Raw genomic sequence first — 25,300 nt, 5'->3', positions numbered from 1 at the left:
CCTAAAATGGAGATGTTAGTATTATTCGTTGCCTAAAGGTTTGTTTTTAAAAAAGAGGATATTTTTATTTGATTTCAAATGATTTATTTAACTGTCAGTGAGCTGTCAACGGACAATTTATAATATCCCGAAGGATTTAATTTTAACGATGTCGTTAAGAACGGCACAAATGAAAAATAAATTTAATAATAGAAGGTTTTAAGAGCTCATTTTAGTAGTGTAATGAACGATTTTAAGTCGAAATGATTTTTTTTATCTTAATTATTTTTTATTTTTCAGTCTTTAATTTTGTAATTTCTTGTTATAAATATCAAGAAATTTTGAAATCAATTCCCCTCCCTCAAACTGATGAGCAGATGGCGCATCATATATGGAACAAGATTCTTTTAGATTAATTTATGTGTGTACGTTTTAATTCAATAACTAAATCAATTATAAAAGAAATTAATTTTTATTAAATAATTTTAAAAAAATCGAGAAAATCTATTACCTTATTTATTTCAGAAAGAACGATTAAGTTGTAATTTTTCCCATTGTCAAATAAATTTAATAAAAAGAGTTTTTAAAGTTATGCAAAACCATTTTTACTGTACTAAAAAAAGTAGACAATTTATAATTTTTTTTAAAAAAACTTACTTCTTTAATTCTTAACTCAATATTATAAATATTTTGGAATCTAGAAATATGTATTTCTCAAGTTCCTCACCAGGTGTTGCCACTCGTATGGAATCAAAATTTAGCAAATTAAAGTTAAAGGCGGTAAGTTCTAAAGTAAGTAAGTTAAGTCCCAAAAATATCAAAACAGTTTATTGTCATCCAGAAAACCTTAGTGAACAAAATTTCAAAACTTCAGCACACCAGTAAAAAAAAGTCGGTTATAAAATATCACATTTATTAGCAGAAAACAAATCAAGTTAAATAAAAGTGAACAAAAATTCCTTCCAGTGTAAAAAAGAAAATCTCATTTTATTATTACACCATCTGAGGATGGAAGTTTGTTCGTGTAATTTAATTTACAGCAAAAATTGGTAGTTAAACTATTAGCAAACAGTTAATGAATTTTTTTTTATTTCAGTTTCAGTTTATGCATTGAGTATGTGAGATGCTATGTAACACGAAATGATGGTTTGAAATCAGGCCATTACCAGTAAAAAAAGAAATAGAATAACTAACTCTCAAGTAACTGTTTATTTATTTTATTTATCACGCATTGATCAATGCAATCTTGGCAGACAACACAAGATAAAAAGCTTTGCTTCCGACATAGGGCCATGAGTTAAATTTCAGATATTCAGATATTCTTCATATATATATATATATTATATTTATTATATATTATATATTATTATATATATATCAGATATATATATATATTCTTCAGATATTCTTTGATCTGATCAGTAGCATCTGCCATGTGTGCTTCGTTTCAAAATCATCTTTATAGAATGTTATAATAGCATAAGCAAAATTTTTTGAAAAGTGTTCTAAAATTTTAAAAAAATTTCAGTATCTCTTTTGAGGTGAGAATCTCGCACCCATGGTTTCAGAGGCACGAATGTAGATGTTAAGGAAAATAGAATTACTGAATTTTATTCAGGTGTCCTTTTTCAGAATAGACGAACTTTAGCTACAGACATCCATTATGATAATAATGAATAAGTTGAATTTACTGGCAACCAACTCAAATTTCAATTAATCGTTGCCTTAAAATAAAAGAACAAAAGGTCTCTAAAATGCAGGATTTCAGTTATCGTTTTATTCTTTATCCTACCTCCCACCCCGTACATGCTCTTTGATAGATTCCTCTATTGAATTATTCCTAATTAGAAATCAGATTTTTAATAATTCAGTAATCTTACTAGTTCTTACAATTTGAATTAAAGATAAAAATGCGAAGTAATATGAATCCGCCAACCTCATTCTGAAATCGTCACAAGTGACTCCTGTTTCCTAATTACTTTTTTGACCATTGCATTCGAAGAAGAATAATTTTACATCACGGAGAGGAAATGTACGGGACGTCGATGCTCGAGACTCTTTGAAAGAAGAGAAAGCATCCGGTGACATAAATTTATTTCTGATGAAGAGCAACTTCATTAATTACTAGAATGCAACTAAAGTCGGTTGGTTATCGATTAGAGTGAAGCAGGTAATCGATTATATTGATTCTTGTAATAAATCGGTAACTATCATGCCTAACAAGCCTTAATAAGTATCACTTCAAAATAAAATGATACAATATAATTAAGCTTCAAAGAGGAGACGGCTTTATTTGTCACGTAATTTGGGTGAAGTATCTGTAATAAGTAGATACAGAGCAGTTTCTGAATTAAATCAATGGGAGTGTTCTCACTTCAATTTTCACGTATATATCTTCAATAGGACGCATTTTATGTTTCATTTCATCGCATAATGAACAGTACAAAATATGCATTTTGACATATAGTCTTCCCAATGATTAATTTGTACTAAAATTAGATATAAAGCAACAGTTTTGGTGTAAAGATATCATAATGAAATTAACTGCTTTTTTTAGAATAATCTAGCTCATTTGCATACGAATAAATAAAGGATCAAATAAATTATTTGTTGACGGTTCAGAATTTGGTATTGATCTACGTCCTAATAAGGAAATAATACGTCGAACTGAAATTGAAAGTTGAAATAAACAGTGATTGAATTGGAAATCAAAATCGAATGGCTCAACAATTAAAGATAACATAACTTTTTTCGAAATAAATTTAAAATATGAGAATTTCGTTGCAGACTTTCCTATGAAGAAAGAAAACCAAGATGGATTATTCATTCTCATTTAATTTCTCACTCATTTTAATTTCTGTCTATTGCAATAAATTAATTTGAAATATCACAATACATTCAATAATGAGAATTGCGTTTTATCCTTATATGTTCCTTGATAAAAATTCAAGAAAGAAGATATTATGTACGTGTACTGCAGTATCGTTGCCGCAAACAGGGTTATTGCAGTAAAAATGCCGTGATTACTATTAAGATTTTTTCAATTATTTAAAAGGTATAATTTAAAATGAGTAAAATTGTTTAATATTGTCTTTTATAGTAAGTGTAATAATATATCATAATTATTTTCCATTTATTTTAAACCTAACTATTATACTGTAGGAGTTAAAATGAAGTTTATGATATTTTAACCCAATATTCAAATAAGTTGTTTTGGAAAGTACCAAAAAGGTTTCATTGCATTACCTGTGTAGAGAATGTTTTGCTTAAAACATTCTTAGAAATGAGTTGAATGATTTATTTTTAATTCAACTTTTTATTTAATATGTCTTATAGAAACTGCTGAGTATGCTAAGAATAATAAAGCTCATTTCTTTTCCTAGGTAAAAATTACTCATATTTTTGATTAGTCAAATAGTAGAAATTCTCCTTATGCAAACTCAGTGACAATGGATTCCCATTTCAGTTTTCATAAAGAGAATTTATGAACATATAAATCTGCTTTCTAATTTCAATTTTTAATTTTTCTAATTATAATTTGTTTTTTAGTACTAGTTTAAAAGCTCGATATTTTTCTTAATAAACAATCGACCAAAAATAACGGAAATAAAATGCACGGTAGAATTCTTTTTTTTTTTTTTTTTTTGCTGTTATTTAATTACTTGAAAAGTAAAGCAGAAATTTGCTCAAATTCACGATAGGAAAACAAAATGGATGGTTCAGGGAATAAAAAACTTTTTGTTCAAACTTGATCATAAAAACGCCGGGTGTGTTCTTGTTTCTATACAGCAGTATCTTTGCAATATTATTAAAGTATATGAGAAATAAAATTCAATATGGACGTTTTAAAATTTTTGCTTGAGCAACGAAAATTTGAAAAAATAATATTCTGAGGCTTTCGCAATGGAAATTTTAGAAATATTTCGTCTCGGAAATCAGTTTGTACAAACTTAAAATATTATCGCTTCAGATTCTGCCATCAAATCACTATACATTACCCGCCCAACAGTACTTAAATATATGGCAATAAAACACGAGTCTGGTCCAACTGATACTTATGTATGTATAATCAAGAATTTTACCTATGTAATAATATCTAAAAAATGCGCTATTTAGATTATTAGTTTTGAAGGGAATCTATTTACTAAAGGAATTTATAATTATTTCCTTTTTTTTGTTTGAAGGATTGAATTAGTTTATTTTATTAAATTCATTAAAAACAGTTTTAAAAACGCACTTTTAATAGTGTAAGGAATGGAAGAAAGATTTCTAGTTTAATTATTTTTCCTTTTTCAATCTTTAAATTGCATTTTATTATTATAAATATCATGGGCTTTTGAAATCATTTTTTTTAAAATTCAGTACCAAGTGGCACTATTCGTATTGAATCAAAACCTATTTAAATCAATCCATAATTAGATTTGAAAATATTGAAATATTATCTATTATTATCGAAAGCTCACAAATGTATAACGTTTCACGAGTTTAGCACATCTATAAGCGTGTGAAAAAAGAATTGCAAATTTCCTTTTATATAAACGTATAAATAAGCTAATTTAATAAGAGGGTGCAAAAAGCAGTTTCGGCGATACTTTAAATGCTAAAGAAGACAAAAACTCATTCATCACTAAACACTCAAGCAAAATGTCAAAAATAACTTCATTATGAATCTTCAATACGAAACCAATAAACAATCAATATGTTTTTTCGTGATCAAATGAAGAAAACATTTACGTTACTCAACGTAAGGGACAGAATGCGATCATTTTCTTCCTCCACTGCTATTATACCTTTTCTCTCTGTCACGCAAAATAAAAATAAGCTTGACATTTGGCCTTCACTAGTGCGGAAATCAATTTAATTTATTGGGAACATGAAGGGAATAGATCAGAAAACACATCATAATTTAAGTAGTCATTCAGAGCTATAGCAGTACGCATGGTAAATATTGATCTAGGCAGCACTGGAGACGGTGACGAAAATAAGATTTTCTCCGGAGAGTAGAGATTCAAAAAGAGGAAACCATGGAAGGGTAAAAGACAGATGAATAATTTTTTTTAATTAAACATTATTAGAAACGATTTGACATTGAATAGAAACGAAATGAATAGCAATAGAATATCGTAATTATAGTGCAATTCTACAAATGAAGTGCTCATTAAAGATTTGATTCTCTCCTCCCCTTAACTTCAAAACGGCGACAAATATAGTAATGATAATGGTTATGCGTTACACAATGAGACTACTTACAATGCCACCTGCCGGTGAATTTCGGATTAGCATTTTTTTTTTCAATAAAATGGTAAAAGATGCACACAAAAAAAATCTGCTTCAAAATTGTAGAGCATTATTGATTTAGTACGAAAAGATAACTTACACATATCAATAGTAAGGAGATAATGAAAAAACGTGTTTTTGTTTATACAATGTTTCCAATTTTAATGAGATTTTAGAGGTTCTGCCTTTTTTTTTTTTAGAGATTTTATTGTTACTTCATTTTTGGAATGTTATGTCCGATGGTTGTCGAAATGCACTTTCAAACAGAGGAATAAATGAGAATTAAATAACAAGTAATCGCAGTGTCGTAGCAACAAGAGAAGGGGTTGGGATACAGATATCCTGAACACATCTGGCACACTATGGGAGTAAAATATTTTAACCAGTTATCCCGGATTTTAAGAACATATATGTCTAGGTACGAATAAATAATTCCCATTTGATATTCCACCATTTATATTAGGTAAGGTAATAATCCCAACTGGAAGAGGTGGAGGCGAAAAAATATATATAATACCCAGGACACAGCTTACCTTTCCCACACCACTATATAGATGTTCTTTTCTTCCACTTTCTCTAAGGGAAGCTTTTAAAAAACATTTCTAGACAAATTGACGTTTTAAATGCTCTAATCAAGATACTAATATTCAAAAGGCATTCTTTCTTTATTAAATGATATTGCTCTACAACTTCACAACTAACCTTTTACTCTATCTCATATCATTTTCTATATATAAACATTCATTCCGATTTTTTACTGACAAGTGCTCTATAAGTGGTTTGCCTTATTGCTTAGCTCATACACATTTTATTATACACAGACACTATTTCTATGGTTATAGCTATTGTCGTTTGGAAGTTAAGGCGTTGAGCTTAGGATATTAATAGGTAATTTGTATAATAATTAGATTAATTTAATACATAAAATGGATTCTTTAAAGAAGAAATTATTTCTTCTTTCGCAAAATGATTTGTTGATTTGCCAGTTTCCTTTGGATTAAGGGAACAATTAATTCTTAAATAATGTTTATATGATATTAATACATGACTTTATGTATTCCGTAAATATCTACTAAATATTACACTGAGGTTATTTGGCGCCTTAGGTCTGTAGATTTCACATAATGTAAATTAACTTATGGAAAATTTGACCATTTGAAAAATGTAGTCACTGCTTGCTCTCAAATGTTTTAGCTTGCGAAATAAATTTTCTTTATATTACAAATTACAATAAAAGATAAAACCATTAGTGAAGCTGTTTGAAATGTGAAAAAAAGCGACTCTACTAAACGAATTTCACGAAAATTCCTAAGGAATTACAAAAATGAAAATTTCAAATGAATTCTAGAAAGATTACATTCAATAATCTTATACTACATAGGATTGGCTTCGACCTGCTGCCATTTGCCCAGTTGCAAGTCATTTTAATTCTTCAGGTAAATGATGCCAAATTTTATGTCTAAAAATGCTTATCTCGATGGTTCTCTGTACAGTTTCTACTTGCAGAAATATGGGCGGCTTTTAACAATGTCGTCTGTAACTTTGCCACAGGTCCAATGATACAACAGCTTCATTATATTTGAATAACATATTTTTAAGCAATATTACTCTTTGCATATACTGTGTAGTGTGTATGACACTTTACCTTATTTATATGAAAGTTTACTTATTTTTTGAAAATCTAGGTCTATTTCATTTAAGCAAAAATTGTTGGTTGGTCTGTTATGGTTCTCAAAGCCTCTGTTTTGCTTTTGTGTCAATTTACGTTTTACGGTGTTTACGTTTATTCAAGATATTTTGACATTCAGATGCATTCATTTATGTTCTACTACCAATTTTTCATATGTTTATTACATTATCTTTAATTGATATATTTATATATATTTTTACTGATGCTCTGCGGTGTAAAAGTTTAGTTATTATTTGTTTTTATTGGTAGATAATTTTCAACTTGCACCATTTCATGTATATTTTAGAAGCAAATGCATGTTTGCAATTTTTATACGTAATTTTTTTACAGGTTCTCTTTTTTGTATAATTTTTTGGATGAGAACACTTATACGTGTATTCTCTTCATTACCATTGGAATTGTTTCTCATATTATTACGATTTTATTATTATCTTTTAACTCCATCGTGTACGGGATTTCCAAGAAAGGATCGATCATTTTATAATGGAATAATAAATACATAATGACAATTATTTTATTTTTTCTTGCAAGGGTTTAATCAAAGCAAAAACTTTGGTTAGTAAACTTCTTACTGTTAGAAGAAGTTTACTAACCAAAGCCATACGTTAAATTTTATCGATGTATTGCTTTTCACTTTCAAACGCTGTTGATTAGTGAAAAACTGACGAAATCATGAAGTAACGGTTTTAAAATGCTCGCAAATTCCAATCAATTACATAGCGCAAGATGAAAACGAAATTACCAGCACAGCTTATCTACTTCTCAAATGGAATGGTTTGATATTCATGACAATGTTTTATTCTAATTTCACTGCAGATCTTGAATTTTGTCGATCTTTCATTTGGATGCATAGAGAAAAAATACATGCATCTGAATAGTCCTGTTATCAGTCCACTTACATGCTGGTGGCTAACATGATGACAATTATCAAAATATTTTTTTAGAAAAAGGAAAACCTGGCTTCTTTGACGATAACTCGTACAGCCTCCCCTAAATCACGGTGTTCTGGAAATTTGTACAAAATGTCATATCAAGCTGAATTAATTATATCTGAAAGAAACAAGCCCATTGATGTTTGAGCTAAATGCTATTGCCCAAAACTTAACCTTAACCTTTTTAACCTTATGATGCAATTATTAATGCAATTTTACCATTTTTCAATAAAGAACTTCGGAAGATTGAGAGTCATCTATTGATAATATCTCGTAACAATGCCTCGAAACAAAACACATAAGCAAAAATTCATGATTTCGCTCGACTCACTAGTCACAGTATGCTTACTATTCCATTTCAAAAATTATCAACACTTTACTTGATATTCGATATATGCACGTATATAATGTACATACTAATCTGAGATAAATAACTTATTTTTAAACAGCTGGGGATAGGTATATAGTTAAAATAGGAGAATGCTTTAAATTAAGCAAAAAAAAAAAGTGTATTGTTATGCAGGAAATGTCAGGTTCAAGAGCAAAAACCCGTTATCAAATACCGAGATTTTGTGTAGTGCGAGTTAATTCAACTCTCTGTTTAAAAATAGTTATTGCAGCTGAAAAATCCAGTTTTGGTTGTAAAAAGACTCCCAGAATTTTCTAATAATGAACTTACCCGGATATCTTCAGGGTCCATGTCACCGAGGTTAATATCTGAAAAATCGACTTCTCCATTTGATGTAATGGCCTCATGTAGTTTCATCGCTTCCGGCATGTGATCTCGAACATCTCCACATGACGATAATTGACGCCCCGACTGGTAATCCATGATCTCTGGGGGACGGGCGTGATACCATAACTACAAGAAAGGAAGACAAGGAAAAAAAAAAAAAAAGAGTATTATCAAACCCTCTGAATCATAAACTTCTGAGTGTTGTATCTAATTTCTGGTTTAGAATTCGATAAAATTGCGATATTTCATAGATTTGTTTGAAACATAATTTTACATCTCTGTGTTTTCGGTTCATAGATCAACAGCAAAATAATTTTTTTATTTTCCAATCCCTACATTTTCTTGACATTTCATGCAAACATTATGAGTAAGTGTTCTGACATTGCTTTTGTATTTAGGTATGTGAATATTGTTGATATTCTATCTAAATTCCTTTGAATCTTGTGTGTCGGAGTCAAGGAATAATATTCATGCAAGGTGTTGGGAGACATGAGAATTGGTAGCAAGTCGGCAGTGATTGTAATATCTTTTTAAGTTCATGACTGATTCTTAATTAAGAAGAAAAAAAAACATGATTAATTTTTATCCTAAATTTGCCCATATTACTTTATTCAAAAATTTTATTTTATTTAATAATCCGAATCCCACTTTTTTAATAAATTATTTCTAACATTGTTCTAAAATACTGATGACCATTGCAATTTTCAAGTTCAAAACGAAGGGATGAAAACCCCTAATGGCCACTTCTACCTTTCAAAGATGCTTAAGATTCCCTTTACTTAATCGATAATCAATCTAAGAATCCCGTTTTAAATTACACCCAGCTGCTTTCTTGAAGTGAACTGGTATCAATGCTGGTGATAATGAGCGGAGCAGGTTAGGAACAAACATCCAGAAAGAAATAAGATGCTCAAAGAAATCCCTAATAGAATCTCTTAATAAAAGTATTAAGGGAAAAAAACTTCACTAATATTCGCTCTTCTGATCTGTTGTGAACAGACGCGTTCCGCTTTTCCTCCCCATGTACAAACCATGCTCTCCCGTGGAAAAATAAATTGAAGCTAATTCCAAATTTGTCTCTTTTTTGGTCACTCATTTTCAAAACTATTTTACATATACATACAGGGTGTCCATAAAAAAGTGTATTTTCAAACACTTACTTAAACTGTATTTTCTGTTGGTGGAAATGATCTTGCAGCATTTAGGTATCACCTGAGGTAGAAGTGCAAGTGTGAAAGTTTTGTGATTTTCAATAATATTGTTAGAAATTTAATTAATTTGAATTAACTTTTGATTTTCTAATAAATAAAGAAATGAAGATGAATAAATGCTCTTCCTTTTGATAAAAAAGAAGAGTACTTATCAAAATCAGAATTGAATTTAGTAGTCGACATTTTTTTCTGTTCATTTAATTAGTAGTCGATAAAAACTCATAATTTTATCTCATATTACCTCCTAAATAAAAAAAAAATCGTGGTATTGCATTGCTATCTGACATGAACATCATAAAAGACTTGGCGCCGAGATCATTTGCAATTTGCATACAGATCTGTTGTTTAAACACAAATATACAAGGTGTACATAAAAGAATACGCCAGTTATAAATTTTAATAGCATCAAATACTTTTTTTAAACACAAATATACAAGAAGTCCATAAAAGTATTCCCCAGTTATAAATTTTAATAGCATTAAATACTTGATTCAAGGTCACAATTAAGGTGTAATTCAAAGAATTTTCGATCAGGGCATGCGCAGAATTTTGTAGCGCATGCTCAACAAACATTGTTGTTTTGCTGTTTTCTTTCTTCTAGTGCAAAAGGGCGACTCCTGAGCCTAAAATGTTTTGTGTTCTGCGATCTACTAAGAATGATTTTGTAATTTCTTTCAATGTGAGTTTCTGTGAAGTTTAATTGTGATCTCCTATGTGACAAAAACATTCGCCTGTGATATAGGCAATTCGAAATGATCGGATGTGTTTGTAAAGAGAAAAGCATGGGATGAGCAAAAGTTTCTGAACAGAATATTGACCGTGTTAGAGCATTTTACTTGTGTAGATCTAAGGAATCTGTTCGAAAAGCAAGTCTTGAACTTCAATTGCCAAAGACGGCAGTATGGAAGATTTTAAGAGCACGTTTACACATACGTTCACACCAGTTACATGATTTAAAGTCAGATGACTATGCACAGTTAAAATTTGCGTGTGAAGTGCTTGAGCGGTAAAATGACTTTCTAGATGGTTTCATGTTAAGCGATGAGTCAACGTTTCATCTAAGTGCGAAGGTAAATACCCATAATGTTCATATTTGGAGGAACATTTTCATTATGTACAACATGAAAAGGATTTCTCAAAATGAAACGTTTTCTGTTCTGTGTCTCGACGTCAAATGTACGGATCATTTTTTTTTTCACTAAAGCTACCATAACAAGAGTGTCTTATCTGGATATATTGAAAGAGTGACTCTTCCCCAATTAGTAGAGGGTGAACCTGTGAACTTTATTTTTCAACGATATGAAGTCCCTCCCCTTTGGAATCTCTTTGTTGTAAATAGTCTAAATTATAATTTACCATAGAAACTAGGCTTTCCTTTAATGGACATCTTGTATATATATATGTAACATACTTTTGCAGATGACTAGCCAAAAAGAAGACAATCTTAGAATTCAATTTATTTTTCCACGGGAGAGCATGGTTTGTACATGGGGAGGAAAAGCGAAACACGTCTGTTCACTCCAGAATACAAGAGCTAATGTTTGTGAAATTTTTCTCTTAGTACTTTTAAGAGATTCTATTAGGAATTTCTTTGAGCATCGTCTTTCTGCATCTTTACTCCTAATCTGGAGCCTTTATTATTAACAACATTGATGCCAGTTCACTCCTTCATTTCAAGAAAGCTGTCGGGTGCAATTTAAAACGGGATTCTTAGATCGATTATCGATTAAGAAAAGGGAATCTTAAGCATCTTTGAAAGGTAGAAGTGGCTATTAGGGGTTTTCATCCTTCGTTTCGAACTTGAAAATTGAAATAGTCATCAACTTTTTAGAGCGATGTTAGAAATAATTAAATAAAAAAGTGGAATTCGGATAAGAAAATAAAAGAAAATTTTAGAATAAAGTAATATTATCTAATTTAGCATAAAAAATAGGAAATTAATTAGGATTTAAAATAGATTAAGAGATATCATTACATATATATTACTTCGTATGAGACTGAATAAAGTATTTAGCAAGACACAAGTTTGATATGTTATATAGCTACTCTGAAATCTGAAGTTTATAAATTTAAGGCAATTAATAAAATCAATAAACTGAATGTAAGTTACTTTACATAGTAAAAACTTAGTGCTACAAAGTACCTTTGCTCAGAGAAGTAAACTGTTAATGCATTTTTTTCAAAAGTTATTCCCTGATATTTTTTTCTTTAACCTTTTGATGTACTAATGTCTTTTACCTCCTTGCTAGAGCTAATTATGGTTCTGAAACAAAATTTTATTTCGTTTCACTTAAGATAATTGAAGCGCTTCGGATTGCTTATGTGTTGTTTGGGTTTTTAAGTTAACCGTTACTAACGAGTTAGTTATTGATTACTATATAAATTACTCTATAATTAGGTGACCCTGTCAGAATGTCATTGTAAGCAAATGTGTAAAAAAAAGACATAGAAGGAACATATTATTATATCATGTTACAAAGCAAGGTTAAGTTATATACTTAAACACAAATAATTCACTCAGTTATTGATTATATAATTCAGTCAGTCATTGATTGAGTTAATATAATCGCACTGTTAATAACAGATAATTTACTGCTTATAATTGTTACCTGTGAAACGGCATTGTTTTTACTCTTATTGTCCAATTAAGGATTTTAAGTATGAGAGAAGAAGCATTATGTTTAAACTCTTAAAAATAATGAAAAGTTGGTATTTTTCATAATGAAAGGATTTTCAAAAGAAAAATGAAAGGAAATTTCTCACTTTTGGTGCGAAGATGAAAAACAGGATGATAGTGACAGTGCACTGGCAGCGAAGAAAATACAAAAGGTAGATGTAATCAGGCTGAAGATTGGACCACACAACATGCCTGTAAACATCAATGAAAATCACATACGATTAATATTACTAATTTTTATTTACCAAGAAGAAATTATTTCAGAATACATCGCGAAACGAACCTTATCGAGTACATAAGCAGTGAGACCAGAGCTTCAACGTATATTGACCAAGCCAAAGTTTCCTTCTCATGGAAACAATCAGACCTTGCATTGCGTATTTTGTATGTGAGAAACACCCCGAACAGCAGAAAAAGAAGTTCACCTGATAAGTAAAAAAAGTATTTAAAATTTATGAGGGCATAAATTATTTAAATCTCATTATCAGTGTCATCATTATTAATACTAGATGAGATTGATATTGATATCATTAAATATCATTAGCAATGTTGTCTAGCATTAATACGGGAGGGGAGGATGAAGAAACAAATGTAAATGTTTTATTATTAAAGATGAATTTAAATTAAGGATGAAATAGCAAAGGCATGTTCTGGCTCTGATGAAAAATTTGAATGAAGATGAAGTACGAAAGGTAAGTGTTTAAGCATTTACGACAGATTTGAATTAAACGATCAAGTGTTTTAAAAACTTTTGTTACTATTTCATAATGTTCCAAAATACACCTTATACAGTTTTTATATTTTCATGTTTTTCCGAATTGTTTACATCTTTCATGTTATGTTTAATTGATTAATTAAATGAAGTTTAAAAGGAAATTTTGTTATAGACAGATTAATATCGCTTTAGTTGAGATGGTAATTCTGACAGTATTGTTTGTTTAATTTTTTAAATCATTTTTTATCCTTGTGCCAGAATAACACTCATACTAGTTGTTCATTATAATTGCTGCCAAATATTAAATTTTTAATATTTTAATAAAAAATAAGCGTAAACTTAAGATTGAAAAATGCTTTAAATGATGTTAGGAATTACAATTTATATTGTTTGAATCAATAAATGCACTATGGAAAACTTAAGCTCTAAACTTTAATACGGTCTCCGATCTTATAAGTCAAATTAAAGGAAATATTCTTGATATCGCAGGATTTTAATCAAAAAGATTTTCTGTGGTTTAATCTGGTCGAATTACGGATCATTCAGTTTAATTTTTCAAATAAATCTTCAGATACATCGATCTACTACCAGTCATTTTTTAGCAAATCTTCCTCGAGGTGCCCATTGGAACACTCTAAAATCGCCTAAAATGATAATATTCAAAACATAACTTGGTCGGTTTAAGAAGCAGAAGGGAAATTTTTTAAATTCAAATCTTAGTGTGAAAAATATTTTCCTTGATATGACTCACAGGATCAAGAAACGTAAAAAAAAAATTATATTTTATAGTTCAGAAAGGCATTCATGGTCTCAAACAACATAAAATACAATTATTTGGCTCCTTTAAAACATTTTTTGAATTAGAACTATATACCAATTTCTCACAGTTTAGAAATATGTTATGAGGCTTCCCTATACATACAGGGTCTTCCAAAAAAGTGGAACGAGCGCCTATTTCTCTAAATATTGCACCTAGACATATATTTTCAATTACAAAGTTTTATTAAATAAGGTAGATAATTGTATGAGCATATTTTGGTTTCTGTGGAAGTTTACATTAGCAAGTTAATAAATGAATTTTTATACGGCCCCCATAGTATAAAAGAGTCAGTTAATAAAATATTTCTCTTACATTAATCTATGAGCCCGGGCTGTTTCACATTTCTGTCTATAAAATTTCTAGAGATATGTTTATTTCTAAATTTAGAAAGGCTTATCATGAATTTAGATAGAAACAAAATTTCAGAGATGAAGAATTATTTAATATATAAAAACTGTCATATGCAAATATTTGTCTTATAGTACATCATTCGATCATCATGATTTGAAGGAAATTTACTAATCATGCATGATTTTCGTTTTGATTCGTCGACAGTCGCAACTTCGACTTCATAAGCAAGATATGAGAAACTTGAGAAACTGATTATTTAAGGTAACTTAAAAGTAATGCAATGCCGAAAAAGAAAAGAAAAATTCTTTGCTTTTAACTATGTACTTGATATTTAGCTTTACGAAAAAATGATGTATTTCATTAATGAGAACATTTTTTAAATTCTGAAGATTTTTTCTATTGTACATAATCTTACTGTAGCTATACTTATATGTAAGTATTGTTGGAAGAATGCAATTTTGAATAGGTATTAAAAATGCCAATTTTTAATAAATTTTACAAAAAACTTCAATGCATTATTTAATCATTTCTTTAAATTTAATAAAAATTAATGAATGCATTATTATTTTCTGATTTTACTCTTTTGATAATCTATTCTGATATGTATATTATCCCTAAAATGTATAACGAAAAACTCGTTTAAACATTTTGATACTAAAATGGTTTTGATACCAAAATGTTCAGAAAAGATGGAACTCAAACATATTTTTTACAAAAAAAAAAAAAAAAAAAAAAAAAAAAAAACACCCGAAAAACTCGAAGTTTAAGAGTCTCGAGACTTTTTAATATCTTTACTAATTTTTATATAGAATTATGAAACTTTATGAGTCCATAGATGAACGTAAAAAATATTCTACTAACTAGAACTCTTACTCTATTTGAGCTTTATAAAAAATAGATTTAATTTTTTTATTACAAATCTTTTCAGAATTCCGTCTGTAATCATATAGTTGCCAATTTAATTAAACTCTGTAACTGAAAGTATACGTCTAGTTGCAATATTTCAGGAAATAAATGCTTGTTTGACTGTTTTGGATCACCCTGTATATGGCGTATATTTAGTCTTGATTTTAAAACATTACATGGCATAGGTTATTGACCATTTTTATATTCATTTAATTTATATCATCTTATTTCCTGGATATATTTAATAATTATTTCATATATAAGGACCTATTACTTAAGATTTCTAACACAATTTTTGAAGTTTATATTAAAATGAATTTCATTCCAGTTCTTTAAATTGAATAAGTTCAAAGTATCGTACACTAAAATTAATCATAGAAAGAAAATTAAAATTCCTCCCACCGTTCATTTTTGTTGTTGTTTAAAGTAAAACTAAAGCGATACCGTAATTATTTAATTGCCTAATCGTAGAAAATCTTTGGAAAGAAGTTTTTAATTCCCATTAAAGAGTAAAAAGTACGAAATACATTTTAAGATTGTATATTTACAGTTTTAAGGATTCAATATCATGTCTGAAAATGTTATAGAAATCATAGAATTTTATGAGTTATCACAAAATAAATACTCATTCTTAAGAGGCATAATAAGCTTAAGGCTTAAAGGCTATAAGTAGCTTTAAGCTTAAGGCATTAAGAGGCTTAAGAGGCATTTAAATATTTCGCATGAAAGATAATATGATATGAAAATTATGTAATTCAGCACAATATATCTGATGCAGCAAAAATTACTTTATGAATTAATCAACATTCGGTTTTGTCAACAAACAATAAATATCTGTACTTTACTTTTTCGGCCTATCAAGAAACAAACGACTTCTTTATAAAAAAAATGCTGCTGTTTGTAATGTTTTTTTTTAATTTATATAATTTTAGTTAAAGTTGTACAACTAATTTCTAATTCTTTCTTATTAAAATGATTCCAAACATTTTAATGTAAAGAGTTTGAACAAAGAAATCTTTAAATTTTTTTTTTAGCGTGTTAGCTACGAAATTGGTTTCTTAAAATCAGGTAGAGCGCGAACGAACTGAATTTATAAATGACGTCGTCTCACCGACTTCTGTGACGTAGTCCCACCAAAGCGCTCGGCAGATGACGTACTTTAAGCCCATTGAAGTTTGCTCGTGAGAAACAACGCTGTAGCCTTCATTCATGTTATCTATTATTACTGCAGTCCAGGCCAGCAGATACCCAATTACTACTGTAATGATACCCATAAGATATTTGAGCAAATCTTTATCTCTGACACAAACTCTGTGGGCTTTCCTTGTCTGAAATTCAGCCAGAATCCTAAAGTAGAAAAAAGAAAGATAATAAAGTGTACCAGAAACTCATTTATTTACATACTGTTACAGTTTATCCTTAAATCTAAAACTTTCATGAACAAAAGATATGACATTACTCCACGATGGTTCCTGTCTTCTTTTTATACATTATAAAAGATCAGTATATGCAAAATTCATTTTAAAACCATTGCGATGATATAAGTTGGAATATGTTTTAAAGCATTTATTAATATGAACAAAATTCAATGTATGTATGTATGTATGCATGCATGTAAATATGTATGCATAAATGGATTTATGTATGCATGTAAATGTGTATGTATGCATGCATATATGGATGCATACATGCATGTAAATATGTATGTACGTATGTATGCCTGTATGTATGTATGTAAATATGTATGTACGTATGTATGCCTATATGTATGTACGTATGTATGCCTATATGTATGTATGTAAATATGTATGTACGTATGTATGCCTGTATGTATGTAAATATGTACGTATGTATGTATGTATGCATGTTCGACATCTTCTCCTAGGTGACTGGGCCATTTTCAATCAAATGTTGCACGTTTATTCTTTTGGAAAAGAGAAGGAATAACGCCAACTTTTCATAGGTCGAAAGTTAGTTAGATATTTAAGTAATTAGAAATTAACAGAAATCTCTCTATTTTTCTACAGTAATGTCAAGAGAAACTATTTTGCAAGAAATATTTTAATGCCATCTTAAAATTCAAACTTCATCTTTTCAGTGGAGCCAAATTCTTTTATTTATCATTTTTTCTTCGGTTTTTACTAAGTTAAAAAAAAAAAAAAAAAAAAAAAAACGCAAATGACTTTGAAATATAACAAGGCTCTGATATACTGTATCACTAACAATAATAATTTACACAAAATTAGTTTTCCTCCTCTTCATCTCACCTCGATTAAAAATGACGAGATCTATCCCAAAATAGTTTTAGAGTTGCTTTAAAATGGAATGTTAATATAACTAGAACTTAAAACTAAAACCCATTTTAGATCGCAGATGATGCTACGTTTTTAATATGCATTTAATAAATCTCTTAATGTTTTTCTATGAAGAATTTTTTTAAAAAAAACCAAGAAAATATAGAGATTTCTCAGAAGGAATAAAAATCAGAAAAAAAGAAAACTCCTTAGGGTAGACTTTTTAGCTAAGTGAGAATATTCCTAACTTGAGGTATCCAGTTTTTTCCCCCCTCTCAATTATTTTACTCTCAATAGTAAATATGCAGCATTTTTTAGTTTATCTAATGATAATTTCTTTCTATTACAGTAATTTACACTGAATTATTCTTCCTGCCTGCATCATAGAGTAGGTTGAATTTTCGATATGAACCTAATTCAGTGCTTTTTTTTTTTTTGTCAGATAATCAAGCAAATTAATTCGAGAATTAAGTTTACCTTCTGCTTTGGAGATTTTCTTGCTTGAGATTTACTTCGCTTTACACATTTTTGTTATGTAACTTTATTATTAAATATCTCCTTTTATTTTTCTAATGTTCTCTTGTGGATAAGCGTGAACATACATTAAGAACTGCAACTGCTCTGGTTTTGTTTTTAGCCCCTTGAAGATCCTTATGCGTTGCTCATATTTGAGGGAGCAGTAAACTAACTATAGGGATAAACTTGGGTGATTGGGGGTGGATTAATACAGGATGTAGGACAGAATGCTCCCCAATACGTCAGCTTTTATCCTCGCTTCTATTTGACAGGAGGGGATGCCCTGTGGTCCCCAGTGTATAAATCAATTGGGGTAGGGATTACACATCTGTCTCCTGTATTTAGTGTTTCAATTACTCCTTTTATGTTATTCCTATCGACTTCCATAGTCTTACACACGTATAATTTATTCACTTGCGCTGTTCATAGATACTTAAATCAAAATAATTTAACTATTCGTTGAACTAATTGCAAATGTATCATATAATTTTTATATTAATGTCATCGGGTTCTGTCACTTTGTTTTGATTGTGAAATCTAGATTTTGAATCTAGATTTCACAATCATTTGTTTCATCGATGGTAACGATAATTTTCTTATCGACGGATTAGCATTTCTTGTTTTTCTATGGTAAATCTTTGAGAAGATCATGATTTTTTTATAATCCAATATTAATTGAGACGATTTCTAAAATTAAGTTAAAAGCTAAAATTAAAAAATGGACATAGACGATTTTTAATTTATTTTATTTTTTATTTTTTTATTTCATTATTATTATCATTCATCATTTATTATTTATTATTTTTATTTCATTTATTTATTTTTTATCAAAAACAGAAAAAATTTCAAATATGAATATTGAAAAATATACTAAAAGGAGCTAGTAACTAACCACACATCTTCTAGAAAACATCTTTTAAAAAGTCATTTTGCATAACATTTGAATTGTGTGTACGATAAAAAGAAATCTCGTAACTAGCTTCGGTGTAAACAGCTATGAAGGTAAAAAAAATGTTTCCATTGCTAAAGTTCTCATTACAATAGATATTATTATATTACTATATTGATTAAAATGTATTTAAAAAATCTGAAAATAGATTACCTGTATATTTTCAATGTTATGGCTCCGTAGCATATTGCGAAGCCCAACCCTCGAAACCATGGTTCCAACATGCAAGTAATAACACTTGGCTCAAAATAACGAATAATTACCTGTAAAAAATATTAAGTTTAACCATTTTAGCTTTAGGTAAATCTAAATTTGAGCGGTGATATTTACACTTAGTTTAAAACAATAAATTCATTATTTTTTTTACTTTTAAAACCTTAAAGGGAAAATATACTGCAGAATGATGGAGTCGATTCGTGACCTTGATGTACAACTTACAAGAGAATCCTCCTACTTAATTTTGGAATCCACAGTGCATTTTGCAAGTGGAAAACGGATAGAAGCGACAACATAGCGCAAGATTGCGTAGTGCCGAAAGTCAAATGATATGCGCATATGACGTAACCAGGTGACTCTGATGTCATAATATATAAAAATGCATGATTCAAATATTGAGATATAAAACAATATATAAATGTTCATAATTATATGGGCAATATATCTACTCACATTTTATAAACGAAATGCATATATGCGCAGGATTTAGAAGTAAATTATCTTTTGAATATTTGAAATGGACTGGAATTACTATATCTGAACTGACGTTGAATGGTATACAAAAGAAAAGAAATACTCCGTTAATGAATCATTACTTTATCTTTAAGAAAATTTTAAAAAAACTAGCAAACATATTTGAAAAAATACAAAGTAATTCAAAAGCATTGCTTCGATTATAAATGGTTATAATTTTTTTTTGTAATGAAAGGATAGAAAGACGAAATTGAAATAAAATACAAAAAGAAGTTTAAAGTTTTGTTTGAGCGCTTAATGATTACTTTTAGTGACATGGGAAACATCCATGTCATTCCTGACACTGTGGAGAAAATTCACAGCCGTTGATTTTCATTCGATAGCCACATGCATGCTCTGCGTGTGGTTAACTAAATCTTTAGAATTTTTTTCTTTTGTCATAATTTCATCTGAAAAAGTCATAGACTCTGTCTTAAAGGCCCCTTTTGAGTAGAACAGTGAACGAACTGAGGGTAAGGGTAGAGAATGATTCACATGGTAATGCAATGGACTATTAGTGGCGTATCGATCGAGGGACAAGGGTAATAAATGCCTAAGTCGCCACTCTCCCAGGATATTAGTAAGTTTATGTCACATTTTAAAGCTACATATGATAAAAAAAGCGAAAATATAATGCTATGCCCCGGTGGCTATTTACATTTGATAAACCACTGATGACGAAGTAGGACGAAAATAATCATATTGCACCCAGGTCCCAATTACTCTCGCTACGCCACTGCTTAAATGCCATTTATGTGACAAATGATAGTCACAGTAAGCAATTATTATGCATACAAATTAAACTTCAGGCTTTCTTAGGCTTGGTGGTGAAAGTTTTCATCCTATTATTGTTTTAAAAAAAATTAGAGTCATTTGAAATCAATGCGGTTGTTTTGATCTACCCAAGATTTAGAAATATTTATTTTAAATCTTGGGTATATAATAAAAATATTTAGAAATAATAAGGAATTCTTTTATTACGAGTTTAAGTAGCATAAAAGTTTTTTCTCTGTTCCTTATTATTTAGGAATATAATATTTATTTTTTGAACTCTTAAGGATACAACTGCATTTTTTGGCAAAAGAATCAAAAGAAAATAAATTTAAGAACATCGTTTGTTGGTTCAGTATCTTCACAGATTTCCTTTTGGCCTTTGCAGTTTTGGATTTCATCCAAAAGATTCCTTTTCTTCCTTTTTTGGGAGGGTAATCTCTTCACTCAGAAAGAAAATTTGATACAATACTAAGAGATTGTTTCCCGATTTTTGATTAAATTTTTCATTTATAAAAGAAACAGAATATTTTCTGATTTAAGTGAAAAGAATTTAACTTTTAAAAATAATGATTCAATTGCGAACATCTACATTAATGACTCACAGTTGCAGTCCACTAAACAGATCTAGAGATTATTTTCTTTTTCTGAATTTCTTTTTTTTTCTTGCAGCTTCTGGTTGTGTGCTATATACATATTGTGAATAAAATATTGGTATATAATCATTAATCACTAGCAAAATGTAGCTTATGCTGAAGAGTATGATGAAATAATTTTCTTGTTAAATGAAACTAAAGCCTTAGTTCTCACATTGAATTTAAATTTAGAGTATATCTGGCCTCTCTCTCTCTCTCTCTCTCTCTCTCTCTGTCTCTTTTGTTTTCTGTCATGCACGTTAAAAACTGCATTCATAGCAATACAGAAACGAGGTAACATTCTGTATTCGTAACATTATAGAATTTACTTATTAGTAGGAATCATAAAAATATTTGCACTTCAGTTGTTATTATTCCGAGAACAGCAAAGAAAGGAAGTGAATTAATTTATATGAGACTGAAATATCAGTTCACTCACTTTTTATTGTGCTAGAAGTCTAAGATTTTGCACATTTGAGTATTCTCGATGGATAGCAATGCACTACTTTAATATTTTCAGAACTTAATTATTAGTTAACTATTAATGATAGTAAATTTTATCTTTATTCCAATAATGCTACCTAGTAGTAAGCTCGAGAAACAATAGATTTCAAGATGTAAATGTAGAAAATAATTAAAATTAAAGAAGATCGGTTATTTAGAATAGCAACACAAGGGTGAGTTTAAAACTTCTTAATTAACTTTTTTTTACAGGTTTCTTTTTGTATCTAAGATTCATACTAAGCGGTAATTATTTCAGAAAACATTTTATACGTTTCCTCCAGTACCGCTATTTTAATGAGCGTTTATAATTTCAAAATTTTAAGGGAACTGTTGCTTCTAAGCAGGTAATTTTTATTTTTTTAATTTTCTGTTATTGAAATAAGTTACCTCCGAGTTGAAACTCAATAGCATTCCTAAATTTTTAAGGAATTCCTTTAATTTATTCAGTGTTGAGTATCTGACAGAAAACGCAGGTTATTAGATTAAGTCAAAATGAATTAATAGAAAATTAGTTTCATTTTTACTTTTAGTAATTGCTTTCTTAATGGACAAAAAGATTAAGAAGTCTTAGAAAAAATTTTAAGCATCACACCTTTTACATGCTGCAAGGAAATAAAATTTAAAGCAACAAATTATGAGTGTAAAGATTTTATAAAAAAGTTGTTTAATACTTAAGTAGAAAAAGATGATTAAAAGATGTATACTTCGTTGAATCTATACTGAAGTTGAATTTTTTTCATCATAAAGTATAAATGAAACTGCAAAATGTACTAAGAGTTCAATTTAGTTCATGTTGTATTCACTAGAAGATACGAGGGTGGGTAGAAAAGTTTCTGACCTAACAAGGAAAATAAAAAAATTCTGTTTAATGATTGCTTTATATTTTAACAAAGTCTTCTTCTAAAGACATACACTTGCTCCAGCGGTTCGGCAATGCTTGGATCCTCTCTCTGTAAGAGCTTTCTTCTAAGGTCTCAAAGTAAGCATTCATCGCTGACATGACTTCGATATCAGAACAGAATTTCCTTCCAGCCAGAAATTTTTTCGAGTAGGGGAAGAGATCCGAGGGGATCATATCAGGAGAATAGGGTGCACGAGAAAGAATTTCAAACTTCAGTTTATGAAGTTTTGCCATCACAATGACAGCTTTGTGGACGGGAGCATTGTCCTGGTAAGACAGGACTTTCTTCTTCGCCAAACCTGGGTTTTTTTCTTTGATTTTGGAATGCAATTTATCCGAAAGATTGGTATATTATTCAGCATTGATGGTTCTGCCTCTTTCTAGATAATCCAAAAATAAAATTCCCTTGACATCCCCCAAAAGCTGATGCCATAACCTTTGCAGCAGATGGCGCACTTTTTGCTTTTTTTGGTGCTGATTCATCCTTTGCTATCCACTGTTTTGATTGCTGTTTGGTCTCTGGAGTATAGTGATCTACCCATGTCTCATCCACAGTAAGGGAACGCTTCAAAAATTCAATTGAATTTGAACTGTACAGCTCCGATATCATCAAGCGCTGCAGTTTTTCAACTAAGTTCAGCAAACGCGGCACCCATCTTGCTGATAACTTTATTGTATCCAAAGTATCGATTAAAATATGATATGTTCATTTTTTGGATATACCAACAGACTCAGCAATATCTATCAATTTCATTCGGCGATCATTCATAATATTTTTGTGAACTTTCCTAACGATTTCATCTGCAGTGGTTGATTTTTGGTCTTCCAGAACGCTTCGCATCCAGAATGCCTGTACGACCATGTTTAAAGTCTACAACCCATGTTTTATCAAAGAACAGATTCCCCCAGTGTATCTAAGTGTATCTTTTTTAAGTTATAATATCCGTTGGGGACAAGAATTTTTTTAAAAAAATATTTTATCACAGCTCGCACTTTTGTTTTCTCCATACTCGGCTAAAATCAAAAGAAAACTATTTTATAACAGCACAGTATGAAAACAACTGAACACAAAACTTTTAAAATACGCAAGAAATATTAAATAAAGACTGTACTTTGAAGTGATTTAGTCAAAGTTATGCCGGGAGCGACATTTTTAGATCAGACCGAAAACGTTTTATCCCCCCCTCGTAAGATCTTTAACAAAATAATATTTGTTAAAATTCTCGTCAAAAATTTCTTACAAAAAGTTAATAATCAGATATTTTATACAGTTTTAAAAATCAGGTTTAATGGAATTCTCAATCCATTGTTGCGAAAATTTCATATACTTTGCTGTACAAGTTTTACAAAAATATTTCCGTCTTTTTGTGCTTCCAATCCACCCTTAAAATATTCAATAAATTACAACTTAATAATAATTTCAGATTTTACTGTTGGAAATAAATGTCCAGTACAATTATTTTAAATGTTCATTGCTGGATTGATATTCTCATTCCTGATGGTATTCTCATATTGATAATTCTCATTCCGGATGGATTTATATTCTCATTCTTGAACATATTTCCGGATTCGGATGAATCTCAAATCCTAACATAGAACCTTACAAAAATTAATATAGCTGAATTCACATTGCTATAATATTCTGTTTTAATTATTTTTAAGTCGACCATATTAACGAAAATATTAAATGCCTTTTTTAAAGCTAAATAAGATCGTTCACATTTCGGCTTGATCCTATTATTCCTAGGAGTTTCGAGGGCCTGAGACCTCAGATTACTGAAATGCCTGAGTTCCTCTATCAACCATATGAGTAATTCTTTACCCACCCTTCCCCTTAAAAACTGCATAAACCGATGGTAAACTTAAGGGTTTCAAATGAGAGACGATTCTGTTTAGCTGATGGCTATTAGGGGGATTTGTACACCACAATAGGTTCGGTTTTTAATCTTCCAGGATGAGTCACTGTACCGAACAAAACATGTATCTTGGGTATTCAAATAACCGTACTTAGACAGAGGAGGCCGGAAATTCCACTGGGATATTCAGGGGATCGCCTTATTCTTGAATGGGAATTTTAATATTGAAAGAGCTAAGTGAAATAGGGCCAATTAGGGTAACAGGGATGGACTTATGCAAACGTTGCCATTTTTTGCAGTTTAAAGGGTTCGCATGGGATGGGAAACAGGTATATAATTTTTATGAGCGCATGATCATGTTTTGCGGGACTTTTTAAACAATGTATTTTTTTCCAAATTGATTTATTAATTAACTAGTCTTCTTTACAGAAACGTTCATAATTATGTTGGTGTGTTCCCAATTACCCCAGACACTATGGGGCAATTGGGGATGCATGTTTTAGCTTCTGATCACAGTAACGAATTGGTTTGAAGATAATGTAATTGAAATGACAGAAAACGACTGCATATTGCCTTAGAATTTGTTTTATTGCCCGTTCTTGATAACCCCAAAGTATCTCTTTTTTACTATTATTCAATACAAATTTGTAATTTCAGATAGTCGATTTCATGGAATATCGATATAAGTTGTCATATCTACTCAATTCCTGCAATATGGAGTAATTTCCGATCAATCTTTCAATTTTTTTGTTGGAAAAGGAATTTCATAAATACAGAAATGATTGAATATTATGACAAATCAAAGGAAACATCTAAGATTTAAAAACACACTTTAAAATGAAAAAAAAAAA

At 29.7% G+C, this 25,300-nt stretch overlaps 1 protein-coding gene across 1 annotated transcript in view; it reads right to left on the bottom strand.

The window, feature by feature from the left end:
* The window catches only part of LOC129960554 (probable G-protein coupled receptor 158), a 101,198-nt gene that overhangs the window by 2,955 nt on the left and 72,943 nt on the right, over positions 1-25,300 (bottom strand). Inside the window, exons 7-11 of the mRNA XM_056074041.1 lie at positions 19,207-19,316; positions 16,406-16,641; positions 12,786-12,927; positions 12,589-12,694; positions 8,558-8,740 (exon numbers count right to left, since the gene is read on the bottom strand). Coding sequence (XP_055930016.1) covers positions 8,558-8,740; positions 12,589-12,694; positions 12,786-12,927; positions 16,406-16,641; positions 19,207-19,316 — 777 coding nt within the window. The remainder of the gene's footprint in view (positions 1-8,557; positions 8,741-12,588; positions 12,695-12,785; positions 12,928-16,405; positions 16,642-19,206; positions 19,317-25,300) is intronic.

This window comes from Argiope bruennichi, chromosome X2, assembly GCF_947563725.1.
Source record: "Argiope bruennichi chromosome X2, qqArgBrue1.1, whole genome shotgun sequence".
Taxonomy (NCBI): domain Eukaryota; kingdom Metazoa; phylum Arthropoda; class Arachnida; order Araneae; family Araneidae; genus Argiope; species Argiope bruennichi.
The sequence above is the reverse complement of the archived record's forward strand: the minus strand, read 5'-3'. Positions and strand labels throughout refer to the sequence as shown.